Source organism: Trichomycterus rosablanca, chromosome 16 (assembly GCF_030014385.1).
Source record: "Trichomycterus rosablanca isolate fTriRos1 chromosome 16, fTriRos1.hap1, whole genome shotgun sequence".
Classification (NCBI taxonomy): domain Eukaryota; kingdom Metazoa; phylum Chordata; class Actinopteri; order Siluriformes; family Trichomycteridae; genus Trichomycterus; species Trichomycterus rosablanca.
This window is the reverse complement of record NC_086003.1, coordinates 10,670,307-10,691,214: the sequence shown is the minus strand read 5'-3', so window position 1 is coordinate 10,691,214 and position 20,908 is coordinate 10,670,307. Positions and strand designations below refer to the sequence as shown.

At 37.6% G+C, this 20,908-nt stretch overlaps 1 protein-coding gene across 2 annotated transcripts in view; it reads left to right on the top strand.

Moving 5' to 3' along the window:
• Window positions 1-619: 619 nt before the first annotated feature.
• The window catches only part of fnip1 (folliculin interacting protein 1), a 53,805-nt gene continuing 33,516 nt past the window's right edge, over window positions 620-20,908 (top strand). The window contains exons 1-8 of one of the 2 annotated variants that reach the window (XM_063011414.1): window positions 620-797; window positions 10,058-10,187; window positions 12,979-13,101; window positions 13,430-13,533; window positions 13,676-13,750; window positions 13,827-13,918; window positions 17,127-17,210; window positions 18,526-18,597. In XM_063011414.1, the coding sequence (XP_062867484.1) occupies window positions 709-797; window positions 10,058-10,187; window positions 12,979-13,101; window positions 13,430-13,533; window positions 13,676-13,750; window positions 13,827-13,918; window positions 17,127-17,210; window positions 18,526-18,597 (769 nt within the window). In that variant the 5' untranslated portion in view covers window positions 620-708. The remainder of the gene's footprint in view (window positions 798-10,057; window positions 10,188-12,978; window positions 13,102-13,429; window positions 13,534-13,675; window positions 13,751-13,826; window positions 13,919-17,126; window positions 17,211-18,525; window positions 18,598-20,908) is intronic. The other variant, XM_063011416.1, reaches the window with a different exon arrangement.

The window sequence follows — 20,908 nt, the reverse complement described above, 5'->3', positions numbered from 1 at the left end:
TGTTGGTTTGCAACAATAAAAAATGTAAATAATAGAAAAGGCCTCTGTCCCAACGTTTTTGAGTGTGTTGCAGGGATTAAATTCAAAATTAGCTTATTTTTGCTGGAGTCTATCCCGGGTGAAAGGCACACAGTAACACCCTGGACGGGGCACCAGTCTATCGCAGGGCACACACACACACACATTCACCTATAGGGCAATTCAGTGTATCCAATTAACCTGACTGCATGTTTTTGGACTGTGGGAGGAAACCCAGGCAAACACGGGGAGAACATGGAAACTCCGCACAAAAAGGACCCGGACCGCCCCGCCTGGGAATTGAACCCAGGACCTTCTTGCTGTAAGGCGACAGTGCCCTTAAGTTCTCACATTTAAATGTTTCTTTAAAGCTAAAAAGCTTTGTAAATTACGCGTTTAAGAGTGTTTCTACTAAATTAGCCAGCTTGAGCGTTTAGATATTTTTTGTGCTTACGGCCCCCTGAAGTTTAAGCCCAAAACATAAACAGGGCAGGCCTATTGATCACGTGGTGAAATGCCAAAAATATCAGCCAATCAAAACAAACAGCAGCGGACTCACCGTTCTAAGCAGCTCGTGTGACTAATTCCCGTCATATGACTAGGCCACAAATGGCGTCGTCTCTGTCGAGTGGAGCATGTTTCTGGAATTAAGCACAATAGGAGTTTTAATGCCAAAATAGCTGGTCCAATATGCCACCTACCCTGTTCCAAAAACTATTCAACAAAAGAAATGCTTTTTCGCCTCTGCCGAAATGTCAGAAGGATGAGCCCGCGTTCAGGTACGTGTCATTGTTTGCTGGTTAAACCCCTGTCCCGCACTATCACAGAGGCGATACTATAGCTATGAGCTAATTAGTAATGCCGTTTTAAATGTGTCAGTGATGGCTAGGAGTTTGACAAACCATTATCTACAGCTGTGTACTGTTTCACATCTAGTAATAAACTGTTGGTTATTATACAATGTAGAGTTTAGCGTGTTTGGAACGTATTATAACCTGCGCTACTGATTGTAAACAACTGAAGCGTCTCCCAAGTAACTAACATGATACGGCATGCTGTCGTTGAGTTGAAGTAATTAAATTTAGAAATGTGCCGTAAAACTCATTTGTAATGATTCGCAAGGATTTGGGGGCTAATCTAGAAAACTGCGGATGCTGTTTTCCCAATAGTTTAATTGTATAATGCATTTACGCAGAAAAATCTATTATTAAATACATCATGTACTGTACTTATATATGTACTGCGAAGCTATACATGTTTAATCCATTGTATGGATCCATTGTAATCCATTGTATGTGAAATGTCACATTTTAAATTCCCTGACGACACACTTTCATTAACTTTTTACTAAAATAATTAAGAATTTCTTTTTAGTGTCATTTTCCTCTTGGTTGGCTTGATTTGGGCGGAGCTAAATTGGGAGAAGGTAAGGTCGTCATCCTATGGTCGAATCAAGATTTAAAATTAGGTTTCTGTCAGCTACCCTTAAATCACAATAAAAGCTGAACAAACTTGTTGTTTTCAAATGTATCTATCCTTTATTACATGCTTGTTATTTATCAGTATTTTAGAGGCTCAGTAATGATGCATAATAAATTCCCTATTTAAAAATCATATATTGAAAATGTTACTGCTTTATGATTTTAGTAGTTTGGAGATGTATTTTTCCCTTTTGACTTAAAATTGAGGTTGCATACTCTTGATAAAATATTACTGGAGTTGCTCTGATGGCAGAGGTGCAGAATTCTGCACAACACTGGTGTTCTAATAAACACGTTGTGTAAAGCTCATGCATGTGCGTTAAAGGTATCAAACGCTATCAAAAGTCAGAATGGAAGTGATGTGGTCTTGGTTATTTATTTATGATATATTATTATTATATACTGCTTTAAACTGACATCCAAATAATTCATTTTGTATTATCAGAATTATTTTTCTAGCTGCTATCTATTTTCTACTTAGGTGTAACTTTGAATGCCTAATTTTAAGTTCACATATTGGAAGTTTCTTAAGATACAAACTTTGAATGCCTAATTTTAAGTTCACATATTGGAGGTTTCTTAAGATACAAACTGCCCTTCACATCTTGATATTGTAAGTTTAATCAAATTTAATCAAATTTGTTTAATCAAATTTAAGCCTTGATTTAGGTTGGGGTGGTTCAGTGAAACCATGTTAACATGTCACTTTATTCGAATTTAAGTCAGAAATATTTAAACAAGCCATATCAGTGAAGTGAACATCACAGCTGCAAAGTTACCTGGAAGAATCACCATGCAGTTATTGTTCACAAGCTAGAATGATTCACTATGGCAGAAAATTAAGGTGCTGCTCATATTTCTTTGAGGGAGACCCAGTGCAGCAAATTACATTTCATTCAGCCAAAGGCATTTGTTTGTCCTGATGGTCTGACTTTATCCTTAACATGAATGATGTCACTTTTGTGTAGTTTGAGTTAGGGATGCAAATTTTGCCAATTTCTAACCAATACCAATCAAGCTGATAGTGTCCAATCAAATATAAACTTTTATATCAACAAGGCCTAATGATGATGTATTAAATAAACAAACAGTGTAACATAGTGAATGAAATAGTAAGATGAACACTGCAAGCAGAACAAGGTTATCATTCAGAATGTAGATTTTAAAGTGTAGCTGTTGGCAAACAAGTAATTTCAAGCACAAACTAATCATGCTGATCATAATAAGCTTGTATATTAAAGCTTTTTATGACAATATTTTTATGTTATTATACAATACATTCTACATATCTTACTGTTTACACTGGTACATGATGCATAATATTCACATCATTTTTGTTAACAAATAAAATTGCACACATCTGTATGTGCAGTCTCCATACTGACACAAACCAACCTCTGTTTGTGATTTTAATATTAATGTTTTTTCGTTTATTATCTAGATCATATAAATACATACATTTTTCTGTTTGGATAAGAACAGCAACAAACATCATCTTAGATAATTTTGTATAGCTGCCATTTTTATTGAACCACTGAGACCCAAACAGAAAATGGTCGCCAGGAGTTGGAATCGACTTGGTGTCTTGGAATCGGTGGCACTGCTATCTAGTTTGGGCATTACGTGACCAAAAGGCTATAAAATTACCCCCGGCCAAGCATTTAGATGGTAATTATAGCTCATCAATAGTCTCGTGAGCCAGCCTGGAAGCTTTAGCTTCTGTGTTCCATTCAGCTCTATTTAAAGTTGTCCTGATATTTCTTGGAACACTAGCTTGATATAATAAAGTTTAGAGTGTCTCCTATAGGCAATCCTGAAGGTTGCATGCAAAGTTAGGGACAGAGCTCTTTTAAAAAAAACATATTTATTTTATTGATTGGTTGGAAGAACTTGCTAATTAATATCCTAGTTAACTAATACTCTGGCATCATTTTATTTGTGTGCAATGCTGTAAATGTTTTAATACAGATTTTCTAATAAGGGAATAAGGCACTTTTCCACAAATTCACAAAAAGTAGGTACTTATACTAAATGTGTAAATGTGCAAGTCTGTTGAATAATGCTGCAACTTGACAAAAAAAAACAAAAAAGTTTATAGATTCTTTGGGGAGTTAAATATTTCCAATTGCAACTGTCCATTGAACTCTGGGGAAAAAATTTAGACCAAGCACTTCTTAAATAAACTTTCCTACCTGTACGGCAGACATTTAATTCTAGGTTTTGTTAAATTCCAACACAGGCACGCCTTATTGTACTGTAATAAGGTGCTGATTAATGATCACCTGAACCAAATCTTTTTAACACGAAAAATGTGTGACCACATTATTTAAATATCAGTTAATAATCATAGGATGACGAAGTGATAGCTGGGGTAAAGGCTGGGGGCTTGCAAAAGGATTGAACTGTAGTAATGTCATAAACCTGGAGAGGCATATATTCATAAGGGTGTCATGTTTGGGTATAAAAAGGGGATACACCAAAAGCACATTCTTTGCAAGCAAAGCAAATATTTTTCAAATATCTTGGGTCTTTTAATAACTACCATAGATAATACTGTAAAAAGATTCAGGGAATACATTTTTTATTCTTTGTGTATAGGTGTATAAACATTTAAAAATTTTGTTTATAGCTATTAGAAAGTTTAACATACTATTGATAAATTCAGCTGGCAGAACTGCATGTTGTATGTCTATCTTTTATTAAACATTATGATGTTTATGTATGAGCTCTAAATGTTAGTTAATACTACATATTAATTTGCTGTTCCAAGTATAATGTGAAAAGCATCATGCTGGGCTGCTCAACTATGTGTCCCATGTTTTTGTAAATAATCTGTCATGTTGACTGCTGACCAATATGTCAGCGGATTGATACAAAAATGACTGCTGATTAGGGGTGGGCGATATAATATCGTTCACGATAGTACCGGTATAGTTGTACATTTGATATGATTTTTGCCATATTGCGATATTGTTAGCAAATGCACGTCACTCGCTGTCAAGTGCGTAACAGTGAAATAATGGCGACCAGTGCAGAGAGTAGTACCGGAGTTAGCACTGAGGACGAACTAGTCCCTAAAAGGGGAGCTACATCACTAGTGTGGAAGTTTTTCGGATACAGACTCCAAACAAAAGACTGTAATTTGCAAAACGTGCAAAAATATTGTGACAAATTTATTTCACCACCTAAAGCAAAAGCACCCGCGTGAGTACGAGGAGTGTGTCACTGTGTGAGTCCGAGAATGATGCGAGGCCAAAAACTGTGTCAGTGAACGAACGTAGAATACACAGGTTACCATCTGAGAACGTTTAAAACACAACAGCTCTAAGCGGAACGCTTTCCTTCGCGTATGAGCATGGAAACAATGAGTCAATGAGTCAGAAACGACTCTTTTCAGACGAATTATTCATTGGAATCGAATCAGAAAACTGTGCGCTTATCTATGGTAAAGATTCATTCATTTTGCTTACTTTGTGGGCAAAACAACTCCAGTTCAAGAGATTCAGATGTATAAACCAATCGGAGCTTTCTAATTTAAATTTTGGGCAGAATCTCTCTCTCCATTGGTTGTTGTATAATTGACAGATTACCAGTTTCAGCTTTTAACCGCGACAGCTGAGCGAATAAATGAAGTTTAATCTAAGATGGTTTTCATTAGTTAGGTGGATAAACACAGTTAAATATGGATTTTTATATTCTGGAAATATACAAGATGGCCTCCAGGTGCTGTTATGATATTATACTGCTGTGTGGTTGATCTGGGTCGCGGTGCTGCTGTTTACCGTGCTCTTTCATTTTGCAATGATAGCAAAGCATCATCAAATATTAAACGTTTTTGGATTTTTTCGATGCTCATTTATTTGAAGTAAAACGGACAACATAAATGTGATTTTGAGATTCTGCTGGTTGGTTCAATATAAATATTGTCTATATGAATACTAATACAGCCTGTAATAATACAAAATAGAAACACTGTAAATCAGTCAGAAATGATCAGAACTACAATATTTTGTGTTTTTAAGATAACTTATAAACAATATAAGGTAAAATACGGGCAGTGGCCTGCCATTGTACTTTAAGTTTACATTATATCGTATCGTATATCGCCACTTCTCGAAAACATATCGAGATATTAGTTTTTTAGCCATATCGCCCAGCCCTACTGGAAGTGATGCTTAATTTAATGTACATTTAGTAACATTTGTACCTTAGATTTCCTGACTGTCTGCAAAACAAAAGTGTTTTAAAAAATACACTTTTTAAAAAAGTGTTCTTATATATCGCTAGTGAATATCGTTATCGCAAAAATATCCCAAAATATTGTGATATTATTTAAAGGCCATATTGCCCACCCCTACTGCTGATAACACAGTTCTTTTTTAGATGTGTACATATCAAAACAAACCTAATATCATGGATCAGTTTTCCTTGATAGCAAATTAGTGAAATATTGAAGTGTTAAACAGTGTTACTGTGTGAGGGAAGGCCTTTTAGAGGGGAGGAGTGTTTTTAAGGTCAGCTTTGGGTCAGGAGATAGATTGGCCACATTCATAGTGGAGTACTTTAACACTCGTCCTCAGATTCACTGTTTTGTCAAGTAGTGTTGCATCCTAACAGAGATGTGTTTGTGTAGTCCAGCCCGAATTGTAGGTTACATGACACTCTCATTTAGTTTTGAGAAATTAGTTCAGTACTATTCTTGGCGGCATTCGCTCAGATGAGAGAAGGTGAGTGCACGGCCAAGCAAGAAACGAGTTTAGTCTCTCAGATCAACAGAAATGCCCAGGTAATCAACCAAGCTTTGTTTTTGCTGCCCAAATGTGTTTTTAATGCTTTCATGAGTGTGGCTTGTTTTAGAAGCACATGCAGATTAGTACTAGGACAGCTTTGTTGCTTTTGGATTAATAATCATTTGTAGCTTTGATTTAGTGCCCAGACTAAAATAACATTTTTGAATGTTTTTATGTAGGTTAATTCTTGATTTTACTGTGACTAATGTAGGGTGGTGTTTTTGAGCTTCTGGATGGGGAGTTTTTTTTTTTTTTTTTTTTTTTTTTTTTTTTAAAGTCAAAGCTTTTGCATAGCATTAACTCAATCCAGGGGGTCAAATTTTTGTACAAGACTTTTGTATTTGAACAAGGTAACACTTTAGGTAACATTGGGTTTACTTGACAAATTTGTAATATTTAAGAAAGTTTAAAAGCCAGACACATATAATTTTTATTTAAGAAATAGATGTCAGACCTGCTTGACATCCTTAACACTGAACCCTAACAAAGTACACCTTAATTTAACAATGAAATAAAAAGCTGTCAAATACTACATGCTCGTGCATGCCTGAGTAATGCTGGGGTAAAATGTTAATGCCCACCATGACACCATGTCCCCAGCTCTTTTTTTCTTGCTTAGTTTGACGCAGGGCCCAGAAATAACACCAGCTGTTCTATTCCCCATGCCTGTGCCCAGTACAATGAAGCAGAGATGGTTTCATAAACACAGATTCCCAAAAAATGGACTTGAGCCTGATTTTACCAGCTTGCAATTAATAGGCTGTTTGTCCACAACAATAATTCACCCCCTACATTATATTGCCGATCTTAAAATCTACTTCTAGTCTGTATGTATATTTATTTGCTTCATTTGTTATTTGTTGTATTAACACCAAAAGTTATGAGGGGAGATAATTTTAAATCTGTATTTTAAATGTTGAACTGGTTTTGCTCACAGTCTTGTTAATGTTTATCTTTGTGTGAACAAGGGATGCATCAATACCATTTTTTTCCCAACCGAGTACAAGTACATGTATTTTTGTACTTGCCGATACCGATACCGATACCAATACCTATTTAGAATACCGTTTTTTTTTTTAAACAAAAACACACGTGAGAAGTGACGAGAAGTTTAATGATACCACGTCCAAAAATGCACGTCAACAAGTAGCGAGTGATCAAAGTGTTTGTGCACTGATGTGATGAAATCAAGGAGGAAAAATAAATGAATCTGAGTGGATTTGGCAACACGAATAGCATGGATTGTTCTGTAGTGAGTTGGAGGTTAATAAATATTTTTGCAGTGTTGGTGTTTTGTTGTTATGTTTTGTAGAGAACGATCAGGTCAGAAATACTGTAAAACGTGTGTGTGTGCCGGTGTATTCTGATATACACTATATTATCCCCCTGTCCCACCTGTTTACACTCCTCTCCTGCGTTTCCCCTCACACCGTATCCTGCGTTCTCATTGGCTGTTCGACATAGCACTCATTCCCAGTAGCACATCTCAGATCAGATATCTGACGTGCTAGAAAACTCAATCCGGTCGCCGAGCGCTCAGTGAGCCGGTCGGATCGAGTTGTTGGATAGTTCACACTTAGCGATCGAGAGCCGAGTTTTGACCGCTGAGTGAACGCCGAGTTTCTCCCGAGCCGGCAAATCTAGCGCCGACCAGTCGCCGAGCGAAAATCAGGGCAAAAATCGTGTAGTGTGCACTAGGCATAACGCAGCAACGTGCAGGTATCGGATGTTTAGTATCGGAGTCTCGTTTGCGAGTACAAGTACAAGTTGATGAGCGTGGTATCGGGCAAATACCCGATACCAGTATCGGTACTCATGCATCTCTAGTGTAAACACCTTTCATTGTTAAACGCAACTTCCAGGTTCACTACATTAATTAATAAGCATTTGTGACCTGATATGTGTTTTATACACTGTTGAGTTACATTATTCTGACCACCAGCTAATATCCAGAGTAACTGTAGACGGGCTGGGAGTGACTTAGTAAGTTCCTGATAGGTTGTCACAGGTATCTGGAGCCATGCTGACTGCAGTGCATCCCACAGCTGCTGGAGGGTGCATGGGGGAGGATCCAATAAGTGAACACAATGATCGAGGTGGTCCAACAGATGTTCATTGGGTTAAAGTCTGGAGAATTAGCAGGCCAGGGTAGTACTTGGTTACAGGGTAGTGTTGGACATTTCTAGCCATGTGACATGTTGCATTGTTTTGCTGGAAGGTCCCATCCGCCCCAGGGAAAACAATCAGCATGTTATGAGTGTATGTGATCTGCAAGGATGGATTCATACCCAAATCGGTGTAGAGTGCATTCCACATGGATGCATGGGCCCAGAGAATGCCACGAAAACATTCCCTAGACCAGACCTGGGCACACACATCCGGCCCGCGAGACATCCCCAACCGGCCCGCATGAGGTTCGTGGCAATTAAAAATTAGATGTAAATAAATGTACATCAAACATGCAATATAACAGGATTGATTTTGACGATTTGCGTATGCGCGTGTGTGCGCGAGTGTATCAGCTTCACTGTAATGCGAACAGAACTGAGTGTGATTGACGGTGGAGTTTTTAACAAGACACGAACTACTGAATTGTTTTTTTTACTAAAGTCAGATGTAACGCTGGTTAAGGATCAGAATTTAGGCTCTAAATCGCTATTGCGGTACTAAACAGAAATACAAGCATATGAACGATGTGGAGCGTCACACCTGAAGCTTCTCTAACTAAACTGCAAAAGCAATAAAGACTGTTTTATAAAGTTTAACACGTCAGGACCAGCTCAGTGATTTTAAAAATAATATTAAACAATAACAAAGGACTGAAAAACAAATGAGGTAATTAGACTCAAAACAAAATAGTGTAAAGTTTAAAAACCTGCACATTTTGTTCACATTTGTTTTTGCGTTTGTTTGTTTAAATAGTAAAATAATGTTGATGTTTTTACTCTGCATACTTCTAATTTTCTAAATGTAACATCATAACATTAACAGCTTATTAGAACTGTACAATTCACTGCTTTTCATAAAGAGTGGACGGTTGTAGCCTAGTGGTTAAGGTACTGGACTAGTAATCAGAAGGCTGCTGGTTCAAGCCCCACCACTGCCAGGTTGCTGCTGTTGGGCCCTTGAGCAAGTCCCATAATCCTTAATTGCTCAGACTGTATACTGTAACTGTATTGTAAATCGCTTTGGATAAATGTGTCTGATAAATGCTGAAAATGTAATGTAAATAAAAGGATAAAATGAATATTGAGCAGAATTAAGTTCACCTTATTGGTCCGGCCCTCCACAACAGTCCGAGTTTCTTATGTGGCCCCTTGGAAAATTTCATTGCCGACCCCTGCCCTAGACCATAATGCTGCCACCTCCAGTTTGCATCCCTAGTTATCATTTAACTAGTTGATTATAAGCATCCCTACTTAAAAACTAAATATTTAAAGATTTAATTTATTAAAATTCCTTACCAAAAAGTTAACAACTTCACTAGCTTATTACACTGCAAAATCTGATCACTGACTCGTACTAACTCAGAGGTTTTCCATAATTAGATTATTGATTTGCATGTAAACCTAGTAAGAGGATATTGCCATAATCTGTTTTCTTGCAGATTTCTGATTATTCTGTAGATTATACTAATGATTAGCCTGATCATGTCCTTGATTACCTTGTCTATAGCTATCATTCATGTGGTTAAGTGGGGGAAGGGAAATGAGTGTTTGTTTAAAGCAAAGATGTCATGGATGCATACATGTTTCTGTCCTGCTGCAGCTGGCCTTCCCCCGAACTGGAACCCAGCCAGATTCGTCTTATTGTCTACCAAGACTGTGAGAGACGTGGTCGAAATATCCTTTTCGACTCTAACACCAAAAAGAGGGGCATGGAGTTAGCCTTGAATACGGTAAGCTTGCGTACTGCATTTGTTTAGGCGTGTCTTTCTTTGTCTAGCATTGGGCAGAGGTCCTGACTTCTTTAAACCAGAGTTCTTATCTTCAATAATAATAATAGCATCAGCTGACGCTGAATGTGTAAGCATTCTTCAGTGCTTGCATGACTGGTGGCACACATTCCCTTTCTCAAGTCTCCAACTCATTTGTCACTAGCTGTCATGCTGCTGCAGACTCGCTTGTGTGCATACACACGTACGCATATATATACAGGTCCTTCTCAAAAAATTAGCATATTGTGATAAAGTTCATTATTTTCCATAATGTAATGATAAAAATTAAACTTTCATATATTTTAGATTCATTGCACACCAACTGAAATATTTCAGGTCTTTTATTGTTTTAATACTGATGATTTTGGCATACAGCTCATGAAAACCCAAAATTCCTATCTCAAAAAATTAGCATATTTCATCCGACCAATAAAAGAAAAGTGTTTTTAATAAAAAAAAAGTCAACCTTCAAATAATTATGTTCAGTTATGCACTCAATACTTGGTCGGGAATCCTTTTGCAGAAATGACTGCTTCAATGCGGCGTGGCATGGAGGCAATCAGCCTGTGGCACTGCTGAGGTGTTATGGAGGCCCAGGATGCTTCGATAGCGGCCTTAAGCTCATCCAGAGTGTTGGGTCTTGTGTCTCTCAACTTTCTCTTCACAATATCCCACAGATTCTCTATGGGGTTCAGGTCAGGAGAGTTGGCAGGCCAATTGAGCACAGTAATACCATGGTCAGTAAACCATTCACCAGTGGTTTTGGCACTGTGAGCAGGTGCCAGGTCGTGCTGAAAAATGAAATCTTCATCTCCATAAAGCTTTTCAGCAGATGGAAGCATGAAGTGCTCCAAAATCTCCTGATAGCTAGCTGCATTGACCCTGCCCTTGATAAAACACAGTGTACCAACACCAGCAGCTGACATGGCACCCCAGACCATCACTGACTGTGGGTACTTGACACTGGACTTCAGGCATTTTGGCATTTCCTTCTCCCCAGTCTTCCTCCAGACTCTGGCACCTTGATTTCCGAAAACAGTACTGTGGACCACTGAGCAACAGTCCAGTGCTGCTTCTCTGTAGCCCAGGTCAGGCGCTTCTGCCGCTGTTTCTGGTTCAAAAGTGGCTTGACCTGGGGAATGCGGCACCTGTAGCCCATTTCCTGCACACGCCTGTGCACGGTGGCTCTGGATGTTTCTACTCCAGACTCAGTCCACTGCTTCCGCAGGTCCCCCAAGGTCTGGAATCGGCCCTTCTCCACAATCTTCCTCAGGGTCCGGTCACCTCTTCTCGTTGTGCAGCGTTTTCTGCCACACTTTTTCCTTCCCACAGACTTCCCACTGAGGTGCCTTGATACAGCACTCTGGGAACAGCCTATTCGTTCAGAAATTTCTTTCTGTGTCTTACCCTCTTGCTTGAGGGTGTCAATGATGGCCTTCTGGACAGCAGTCAGGTCGGCAGTCTTACCCATGAATGCAGTTTTGAGTAATGAACCAGGCTGGGAGTTTTTAAAAGCCTCAGGAATCTTTTGCAGGTGTTTAGAGTTAATTCGTTGATTCAGATGATTAGGTTAATAGCTCATTTAGAGAACCTTTTCATGATATGCTGATTTTTTGAGATAGGAATTTTGGGTTTTCATGAGCTGTATGCCAAAATCATCAGTATTAAAACAATAAAAGACCTGAAATATTTCAGTTAGTGTGCAATGAATCTAAAATATATGAAAGTTTAATTTTTATCATTACATTATGGAAAATAATGAACTTTATCACAATATGCTAATTTTTTTAGAAGGACCTGTATATGTATGTATATGTATATATAAAACTGTTTAATGCAGGCTTAATTCACCTGCTTTATTTATATATATATATATATATATATATATATATATATATATATATATATATATATATATATATATATATATATATATAAATAATATAAATAATATAAATAGTAATAATCATTAAGCACGTCTTAGTTAAAACACTAAAGTTCTGTTTATTCCGGATTTGGGTGTGAGGAATCTTGCAGCTTAGACCTAATGTTGTTGCTATCACATGATGTGTTTTGGCAAAGGATCTTGTTTCCTCAGAGTGAGAGAGTGAGCAAGTAAGAGAGAATGCAGTAGAGAGAGCAGGGCAGTGCAAACCGCTCCAGCTCACGAGTTACTGAGGAAGTCATATGACTGTGGCTCACATGCTCAGCTGCTTTTATGTTAATTTGTGTCCAGATGCTTGTTCAACAAGAGCCATTAACAAAGAAGAGAAAATAGTCACCCATCCGAATAGCCTTGCAACTCGTGCCCTGGTGTAAAAGTGGTCAGCTGAATAAAAACTTTCTACAACCCATATTTTGGTATATTTTAACACTAATTTAAATATATGAAACTAAGTGATTTTATTTGTTGCCTATATGTGGAAATTTTGATTTGTCAGTTGTCATTTAATTACTGCAGATATTTACAGATTTTTCTGTTTTTTATTTTGTTCACCAGTTTACAATGCAAAATTAACCATAAACAATGCAGCAAAGTGAATGCTATCTGTGTATATTTAGGCAGTGCACTATGCATTTTGTCGAGTGCACATGAGTGTGTTTTGGTACAAAAGATGTTAGGTATACTGTTTGCTGTTTTTGTGTGTGTTTGCTTGTTAATTATAATGACTATAAAGCATTAAAACATTAACAAAACAGGCCAAGAATGTGTATGTTTGTGCTAACCTGGAGGTTTGTATAATGTTTTCAGAAGACATGTGGTGAGTCACAAGCTAAAATGTGCTGTCAGCTGAGATCGACGTGTGGTAGCGCCAGTTCTCTGGACAGCACTTCTTCATGTGCCTCAGAGCCCAAGGAACATAACCGGTTTCAGGTTGGCAAGTCACAGTATCTTAATTGTTGGTTTAATAACCCAAAATCTGATTTTGGGAAAAATAGTTTTAGTTGGGGATAGCTACAATTATGAGATTGAGCTCATTTTTGCCATACTATCTCTTTACAAATTGTAGAATTTATGTGTTTAAGTAAAATGAAGATTTGTTTGTCAAAAACATCATGTGCTGAGAATGGTTCACCACCCAATTATAGGGTAGGGTCCTATGGGGGTGGGGGGTCCTCTTTTGATTGCTAAATTAGGTCCAGTGTTTAGAGTAAGAGCTGGGACATTATTACATTATTCTTTTTAATTGTTTCCCATTAAGGGTGCATCACGGTACTCTTCAGATTCCAACATGTTGGGTGAGATGATGTTTGGATCGGTTGCAATGAGTTACAAAGGTTCTACACTGAAAATTCACCAGATCAGGTGAGTCTGTAAAAGCACTGAAGAGGAAGAGCGTTGGCTGATGGAGAATTGAGTATAGTCATATTGACTGATTGTGTACTAAAAAGGCAAATGTATGCTTTCTTTTTTCCCCACTTTCTTTTACTCTCTCTGTGCGAGACAGATCCCCTCCACAACTGATGTTAAGCAAAGTGTTTACAGCACGTACAGGCAGCAGTGTCTACGGCAGCCTCAACACGTAAGCTTTCCTCATACATTTATTCTAACACTGTCTCCTGCTGGACATCTAATATTATTTTCTTGTTTTTTGGCAGGCTGCAGGACAGCTTGGAGTTTATCAATCAAGACTCCAACAGTCTTAGGCCAGAGCAGAACACTGTGGTCAACGGCTTTCTGGGAAACATAGGTAATCTTGTAGCACAGCAAGCTTTTGACACACACTAACCCTGACAATTAAATAAAAGCTCCTTTAATGTGTACACAGGTTTAAACTTTTTAATTCTTATTAATGAAATGCTGCCTCAAAACTCTGCTAGATTCCAAAATACAACATTTTACTATATTTATTTTTTGTTACCGGATGATTTTTTCACCTACTTTATTTCTATTTTAAATATTATCATTTATCTGATTAAATTTATATAACTGTCTGTCTGTCTGCATCTGTTAATAACCACATTTTAGTGTCTCATGTCTACTTTTCATGTCCACTTTTTATGTCTACTTTTTCTCTTTGTTTATTTCTTTTTTTGCTCTCACTTAAAAAATAGAGCAGTGTGCAGGATTTCAACAACTTTAAGGCTCTTTAAGTGTCATGCTAAAATTTCCTGCCTTTTATGCATTCGAAAAGTCAGTGGTCATTGTAGAGCTTCCACATTTAATAACGAAATCAAAACAACAAAAGAGCATAGAAAACAAACCTAAGCACCATTTTATTATGGTCATTAAAAACCTCAAATTCACACTCGTAGTGTCTGTCGTCAGAGCACTTGTAGTCACGCTGTAGATGTGCTGTAGTATTGTGGACTTAAAATGTTTACATTTTTGAATTATCAGTTAATATTTGTTTAATAAAATCATTTGTGATCCTAAACTTTTATAGAATATTATTTTGTGAGTTAAATTAACAAACAGCCTAATACATTATTGGAAGTTTTTTTACACCATTTGAAAGAGTATCCAGATTAGGGCCAACTGGACAAAAATTAGGTAATTGTTTTATTTTATAATGATTGAAATGCACAAATCTAATTAAAGCTTTTACTTTGGAAATGTAATATGTTTGTTTTTTCTTCAATAAATGCTTTTTGAAGTAAAAGGTTTCTGTAAGACACAAAATAGTATAAAGATCTGGATTATGGCATCTAACCTTTATAGACAATAGCAAGTTATTTAGCCTGGTCTGTACAATTACCTGATATTTATTCAAAACTAAAGTGAGATTATTAAAAACTCGCCTGTCATGCTAAACTAGCATTAACTACTTATTATTATTTATATGACAGAAAAGGTTGACTTTACCTATTAGATTGATAAGCCTCATGCTAACATCTGTTTCACATTTGTTTAGCATTATCCGTTTGCTAAATTTTGACTAAATAGTTCAACTGGGATATGTGGCTTGGAAAAAATGTGTGTTTTGTAAATCTAGCAAATGTCTTGGTAAAAGATAAAGATTAAGTGCAAATCCACTTTAAACTGAAATTTGTTACAACTTGAAACATTAAGTGACATTGAGCAAAAATGTCAGATATGAACCTACGTTTTTTTATTCTGCCATCTTCCTTTGTTCTTTCAGCTTATATAATAATAGTAAAAACATCCCCTCTGGCAGGTTTTTTGTTGGATCCAGTTTTGATGCACACATCTACAGGGGTTGGACAATGAAACTGAAACACCTGGTTTTAGACCACAATAATTTATTAGTATGGTGTAGGGCCTCCTTTTGCGGCCAATACAGCGTCAATTCGTCTTGGAAATGACATATACAAGTCCTGCACAGTGGTCAGAGGGATTTTAAGCCATTCTTCTTGCAGGATAGTGGCCAGGTCACTACGTGATGCTGGTGGAGGAAAACGTTTCCTGACTCGCTTCTCCAAAACACCCCAAAGTGGCTCAATAATATTTAGATCTGGTGACTGTGCAGGCCATGGGAGATGTTCAACTTCACTTTCATGTTCATCAAACCAATCTTTCACCAGTCTTGCTGTGTGTATTGGTGCATTGTCATCCTGATACACGGCACCGCCTTCAGGATCCAATGTTTGAACCATTGGATGCACATGGTCCTCCAGAATGGTTCGGTAGTCCTTGGCAGTGACGCGCCCATCTAGCACAAGTATTGGGCCAAGGGAATGCCATGATATGGCAGCCCAAACCATCACTGATCCACCCCCATGCTTCACTCTGGGCATGCAACAGTCTGGGTGGTATGCTTCCTTGGGGCTTCTCCACACCGTAACTCTCCCGGATGTGGGGAAAACAGTAAAGGTGGACTCATCAGAGAACAATACATGTTTCACATTGTCCACAGCCCAAGATTTGCGCTCCTTGCACCATTGAAACCGACGTTTGGCATTGGCACGAGTGACCAAAGGTTTGGCTATAGCAGCCCGGCCATGTATATCGACCCTGTGGAGCTCCCGACGGACAGTTCTGGTGGAAACAGGAGAGTCGAGGTGCACATTTAATTCTGCCGTGATTTGGGCAGCCGTGGTTTTATGTTTTTTGGATACAATCCGGGTTAGCACCCGAACATCCCTTTCAGACAGCTTCCTCTTGCGTCCACAGTTAATCCTGTTGGATGTGGTTTGTCCTTCTTGGTGGTATGCTGACATTACCCTGGATACCGTGGCTCTTGATACATCACAAAGACTTGCTGTCTTGGTCACAGATGCGCCAGCAAGACGTGCACCAACAATTTGTCCTCTTTTGAACTCTGGTATGTCACCCATAATGTTGTGTGCATTGCAATATTTTGAGCAAAACTGTGCTCTTACCCTGCTAATTGAACCTCCACACTCTGCTCTTACTGGTGCAATGTGCAATTAATGAAGATTGGCCACCAGACTGGTCCAATTTAGCCATGAAACCTCCCACACTAAAATGACAGGTGTTTCAGTTTCATTGTCCAACCCCTGTACATTTAAATGTTCTTTATCAGTGTAGGTCTTTGCATATCCTGGTAAAGTCTTGTTCCTTTAATAAATGTTACCTGCTCAATACATGCAGAATGCTGCTTGTGTTGCAACTTTGGACAGCAAATTTTCATGAACAACTTTTTAAAAAGCCCCATTCTGTGTGTGTTCAGTAGTGGTATAAGTGCCATGCCCACAGAAATTACAGCAAATTAAAATCAAAAAATTTTTATGTAGTAAATACAAAAAATGCAGTGCTGGCTGGAATGGCTGTGTGTATGTTCTGTGTGGGATTGCGCTACTTTGCGCTCAAAATCAAACCTATTTGCTGTTTTGTTGTTTCAGTTGCCTTTTTTTACTTTTATATTCTTGTCTTTCTTTTTGCTTGACTAACCTGATTGTGTGTGTCTCTCCTCCTCTTGTTCATCCCACATCGCCCCATCCCTTTCTCTTATCCGTGACCGTTATCCTGCACAGGTTTCTCTCAGCTCTGCAGCCCACGTCGGGCCTTCTCTGAGCAGGGCCCACTTCGTCTCATCAAGAGTGCCTCTTTCTTTTCAGGTTGGCGTTGCATTTGGGCTTAGTTTAGGACTAGATGTGTTTGTGTTTGGGTGTGTATAGTCTGCATGACTTCTGCATGTGCATGTTGGACATTGGACAATATTGTTGTGTGCTTCAAACTCAAGCTTCAAAGTTTGCTTTTAGTAGCTCTTAATTTATCATTTTTAAGGTATATACTTTGTATTGTTGTTTTTTTGTTGTTGTTGTTGTTGTTGTTACTTTATTTTTTCAACAATAAAACTATTGTGACTATACAGACACAGTTTGTTGCAGAAAAAAAAGCAAAGACGCATGGTGTCATTGAGAAGCACCCAGGTCACATAAGAGCTAATACAGTGCCAATATGGCTCTACCTTTTAGTCCCTTCTAAATACAACAAGTCAGTAATGTGTATTTTACTGATTTGTGTATTTGGAGGAAAATCAATTTATTGAAATCAATAAAATGTAAAAAAAAATATTTATTTATTAATTTATCGGTGTTTTTTATTTATAATTTTTTTTTAAATAAATTTAATTATATATTTTTTATTTACAAGTTAAAGTACAATTTGCCAGCTTATACATTTTGTTTTCTTTCTACAGCCCTAGTGGATAACATTACCTTAGCCAATATCATATCATATAGCCAATTCACCTCCTGCATGTTTCAGGAGATGAGGGTGGACCTTAGGGCTACACAGAGGAGACATGATAAACTTCACAGAAAGTAATCACTGTGAGGGCTTTGTGGAAGCCACACTTGCTGTTGCTGCTTTATATTTTCATTTTACTTACTCATTATTCTTACATAAACAGCACTCTGGAAAAATATTATTAGCTTTGTAATTACTGTTTGTAAGTTTCTTACTATGTTTTTTAGCATAGTATAGTTCACACTTCTTTCATTTTACCCTTAATTTTAATAATAATTGTTCATGACATTTTGTTGAAGCGAAGGCCATTTGTTTCTACTAAGCATGTGTACTGCATTGAACATGGTATGATGATGATGCATCCATCCGGTAGAAAGTGTAAATCATGACATTAAAAGCTCATTTAACATAAATATCCATGCACAAAGATCTCTTACCCAGACAAGATGGTCATGAATGTTACAGTACTTAATGAACACATGCCGGGAAGTCTTAGCCTGTTTGAACAGTACTTAAGTTACACGTGGCTGTTGAATTAAACTGACTGTCAGTGTGAGAATCTGCACTGTGCTGTCAAATGGTAAATTGGCTTTTTGGTGCAGAGAAAAGGTGGTGGGTGATAAAGCCCTTGTGCTGTGAAACTTATGTTAACTTTCTGTTAAACGTTCTTACTCTTTATAGGTCACAGTAACCCTATGGACATGCCTGGTCGGGGTTTTTATGATGAGAGAGACAGTGGCATTGCAAGATCAGGTATGTCTCAATTTGTGAAGGTGTATTAATACTTTTGGCTGTTACTATAAAAGTAGACATTAGCTGAAGCAAAAAGTGTATGTAACACTTAAATTAAAATTCCGGACTTTTATAGCCATATGTACAAAATCATAATATATTAGATAAAATGTAATGGTTTTATTTTGAAAGATTCTGATTTTAATTATTTTAATCTGCATTACATATCCACAAATAGCATCATGAATTATGACCACAGGTGTTTAAACTTAAGTGTTAAGGGTGTTAAGATTGTGTGTGTGTATGTATATGTATATATGTATATGTGTATATGTACAGTGTATCACAAAAGTGAGTACACCCCTCACATTTCTGCAGATATTTAAGTATATCTTTTCATAGGACAACACTGACAAAATGACACTTTGACACAATGAAAAGTAGTCTGTGTGCAGCTTATATAAGAGTGTAAATTTATTATTTCCTCAAAATAACTCAATATACAGCCATTAATGTGTTGTACCATGAAAAGATATACTTAAATATCTGCAGAAATGTGAGGGGTGTACTCACTTTTGTGATACACTGTATATGTATGTGTGTGTGTGTGTGTGTATATATATATATATATATATATATATATATATATATATATATATATATATACACACTCCTGATCAAAATCTTAAGACCAGTTAAAAAATTGCAAGAATTTGCATTTTGCACTATTGGATCTTAAGAAGGTTCCAAGTAGAGCTTCACAATGCTAAAAAAAGAAATGGGTGCAAGAGACAAAAACTTTTAAGCAGCCAATTTATTGAAAACTGCATTTACACTCAAACATGCTTTTTTCAGCTGATCAAAAGTTTAAGACCACAGCCTTTAAAAGCCAAAATGTGTGCAGAAATTTGGATTCCATGTCATTTTCTGTCAAGTATTTACACTGTCAAGACCTCCTGATGGCAAAAGTAAAAAAGCTCACTGACTTTGAACGTGGTAGGATTGTTGAGCTTCACAAGCAAGGCCTCTCACAACGTGCCATCGCTGCTGAGATTGGATGCAGTAAGACAGTCATTTTGCATTTATTAAAAGACCCTTTGGGTTATGGAACAAAAAAGTCAAGTGGTAGACCCAAAAACATTTCACCAGCGCTGAGCCGCAGGATCCGATTGGCTGTCCGTCAAGACACGGGACAATCCTCGACCCAAATTAAGGCCATTACTGGTGCTGACTGCAGCTCAATAACCATCAGACGGCATCTGCGAGGGAAGGGCTTCAGAAACAAAAAACGTCTTCAAAGGCCACGTCTTCTTCAACGCCAGAAAATTGCCCGTTTGGACTTTGCAAGGGAGCACCAAACATGGGACATTGAAAGGTGGAAGAAAGTTTTATTCTCTGATGAGAAAAATTTTTACCTTGACGGTCCTGATGGCTTCCAACGTTACTGGCATGACAAGGAGATCCCACCTGAGATGTTTTCTACGCGGCACAGTGGGGGGGCGCCATCATGATTTGGGGTGCTTTTTCCTTCAATGGAACAATGGAGCTTCAGGTTGTGCAGGGGCATCAAACAGCAGCTGGCTTTGTGGAGATGTTGCAGCGGGCATCCCTCATGACTGAGGGCCCTCGTCTGTGTGGTAACGACTGGGTTTTTCAACAGGACAATGCTGTAGTTCACAATGCCCGCCTGACAAAGGACTTCTTCCAAGAGAATAACGTCACTCTTTTGGACCATCCTGCGTGTTCCCCTGATCTAAATCTGAATGAGAACATTTGGGGATGGATGGCAAGGGAAGTTTACAAAAATGGACATCAGTTCCAGACAGTGGATGCCCTTTGTGAAGCCATCTTCAACACTTGGAGCAACGTTCCCACTAGCCTCCTGAATACACTTGCATCAAGCATGCCTAAACGATTGTTTGAAGTGATCAACAAGAATGGTGGAGCTATTCATTACTGAGTCCTTTTTTTGACACTTTGATTTCTGTTTTGAGGGGGTTTTCGGGTTTTTTTGAGCTATGGTCTTAAACTTTTGATCAGCTGATGAACAGCCTATTTCAGTTAAATTGTTGTTTTCAATAAATTGCCTGCTCAAAAGTTTTTGTCTCTTGCGCCCATTTCTTCTTTTAGCATTGTGAAGCTCTACTTAGAACCTTCTTAAGATCCAGTAGTGCAAAATGCAAATTCTTGCAATTTTTTAACTGGTCTTAAGATTTTGATCAGGAGTGTGTATATATATATATATATATATATATATATATATATATATATATATATATATATATATATACTGTGTATATATATATATATATATATATATATATATATATAT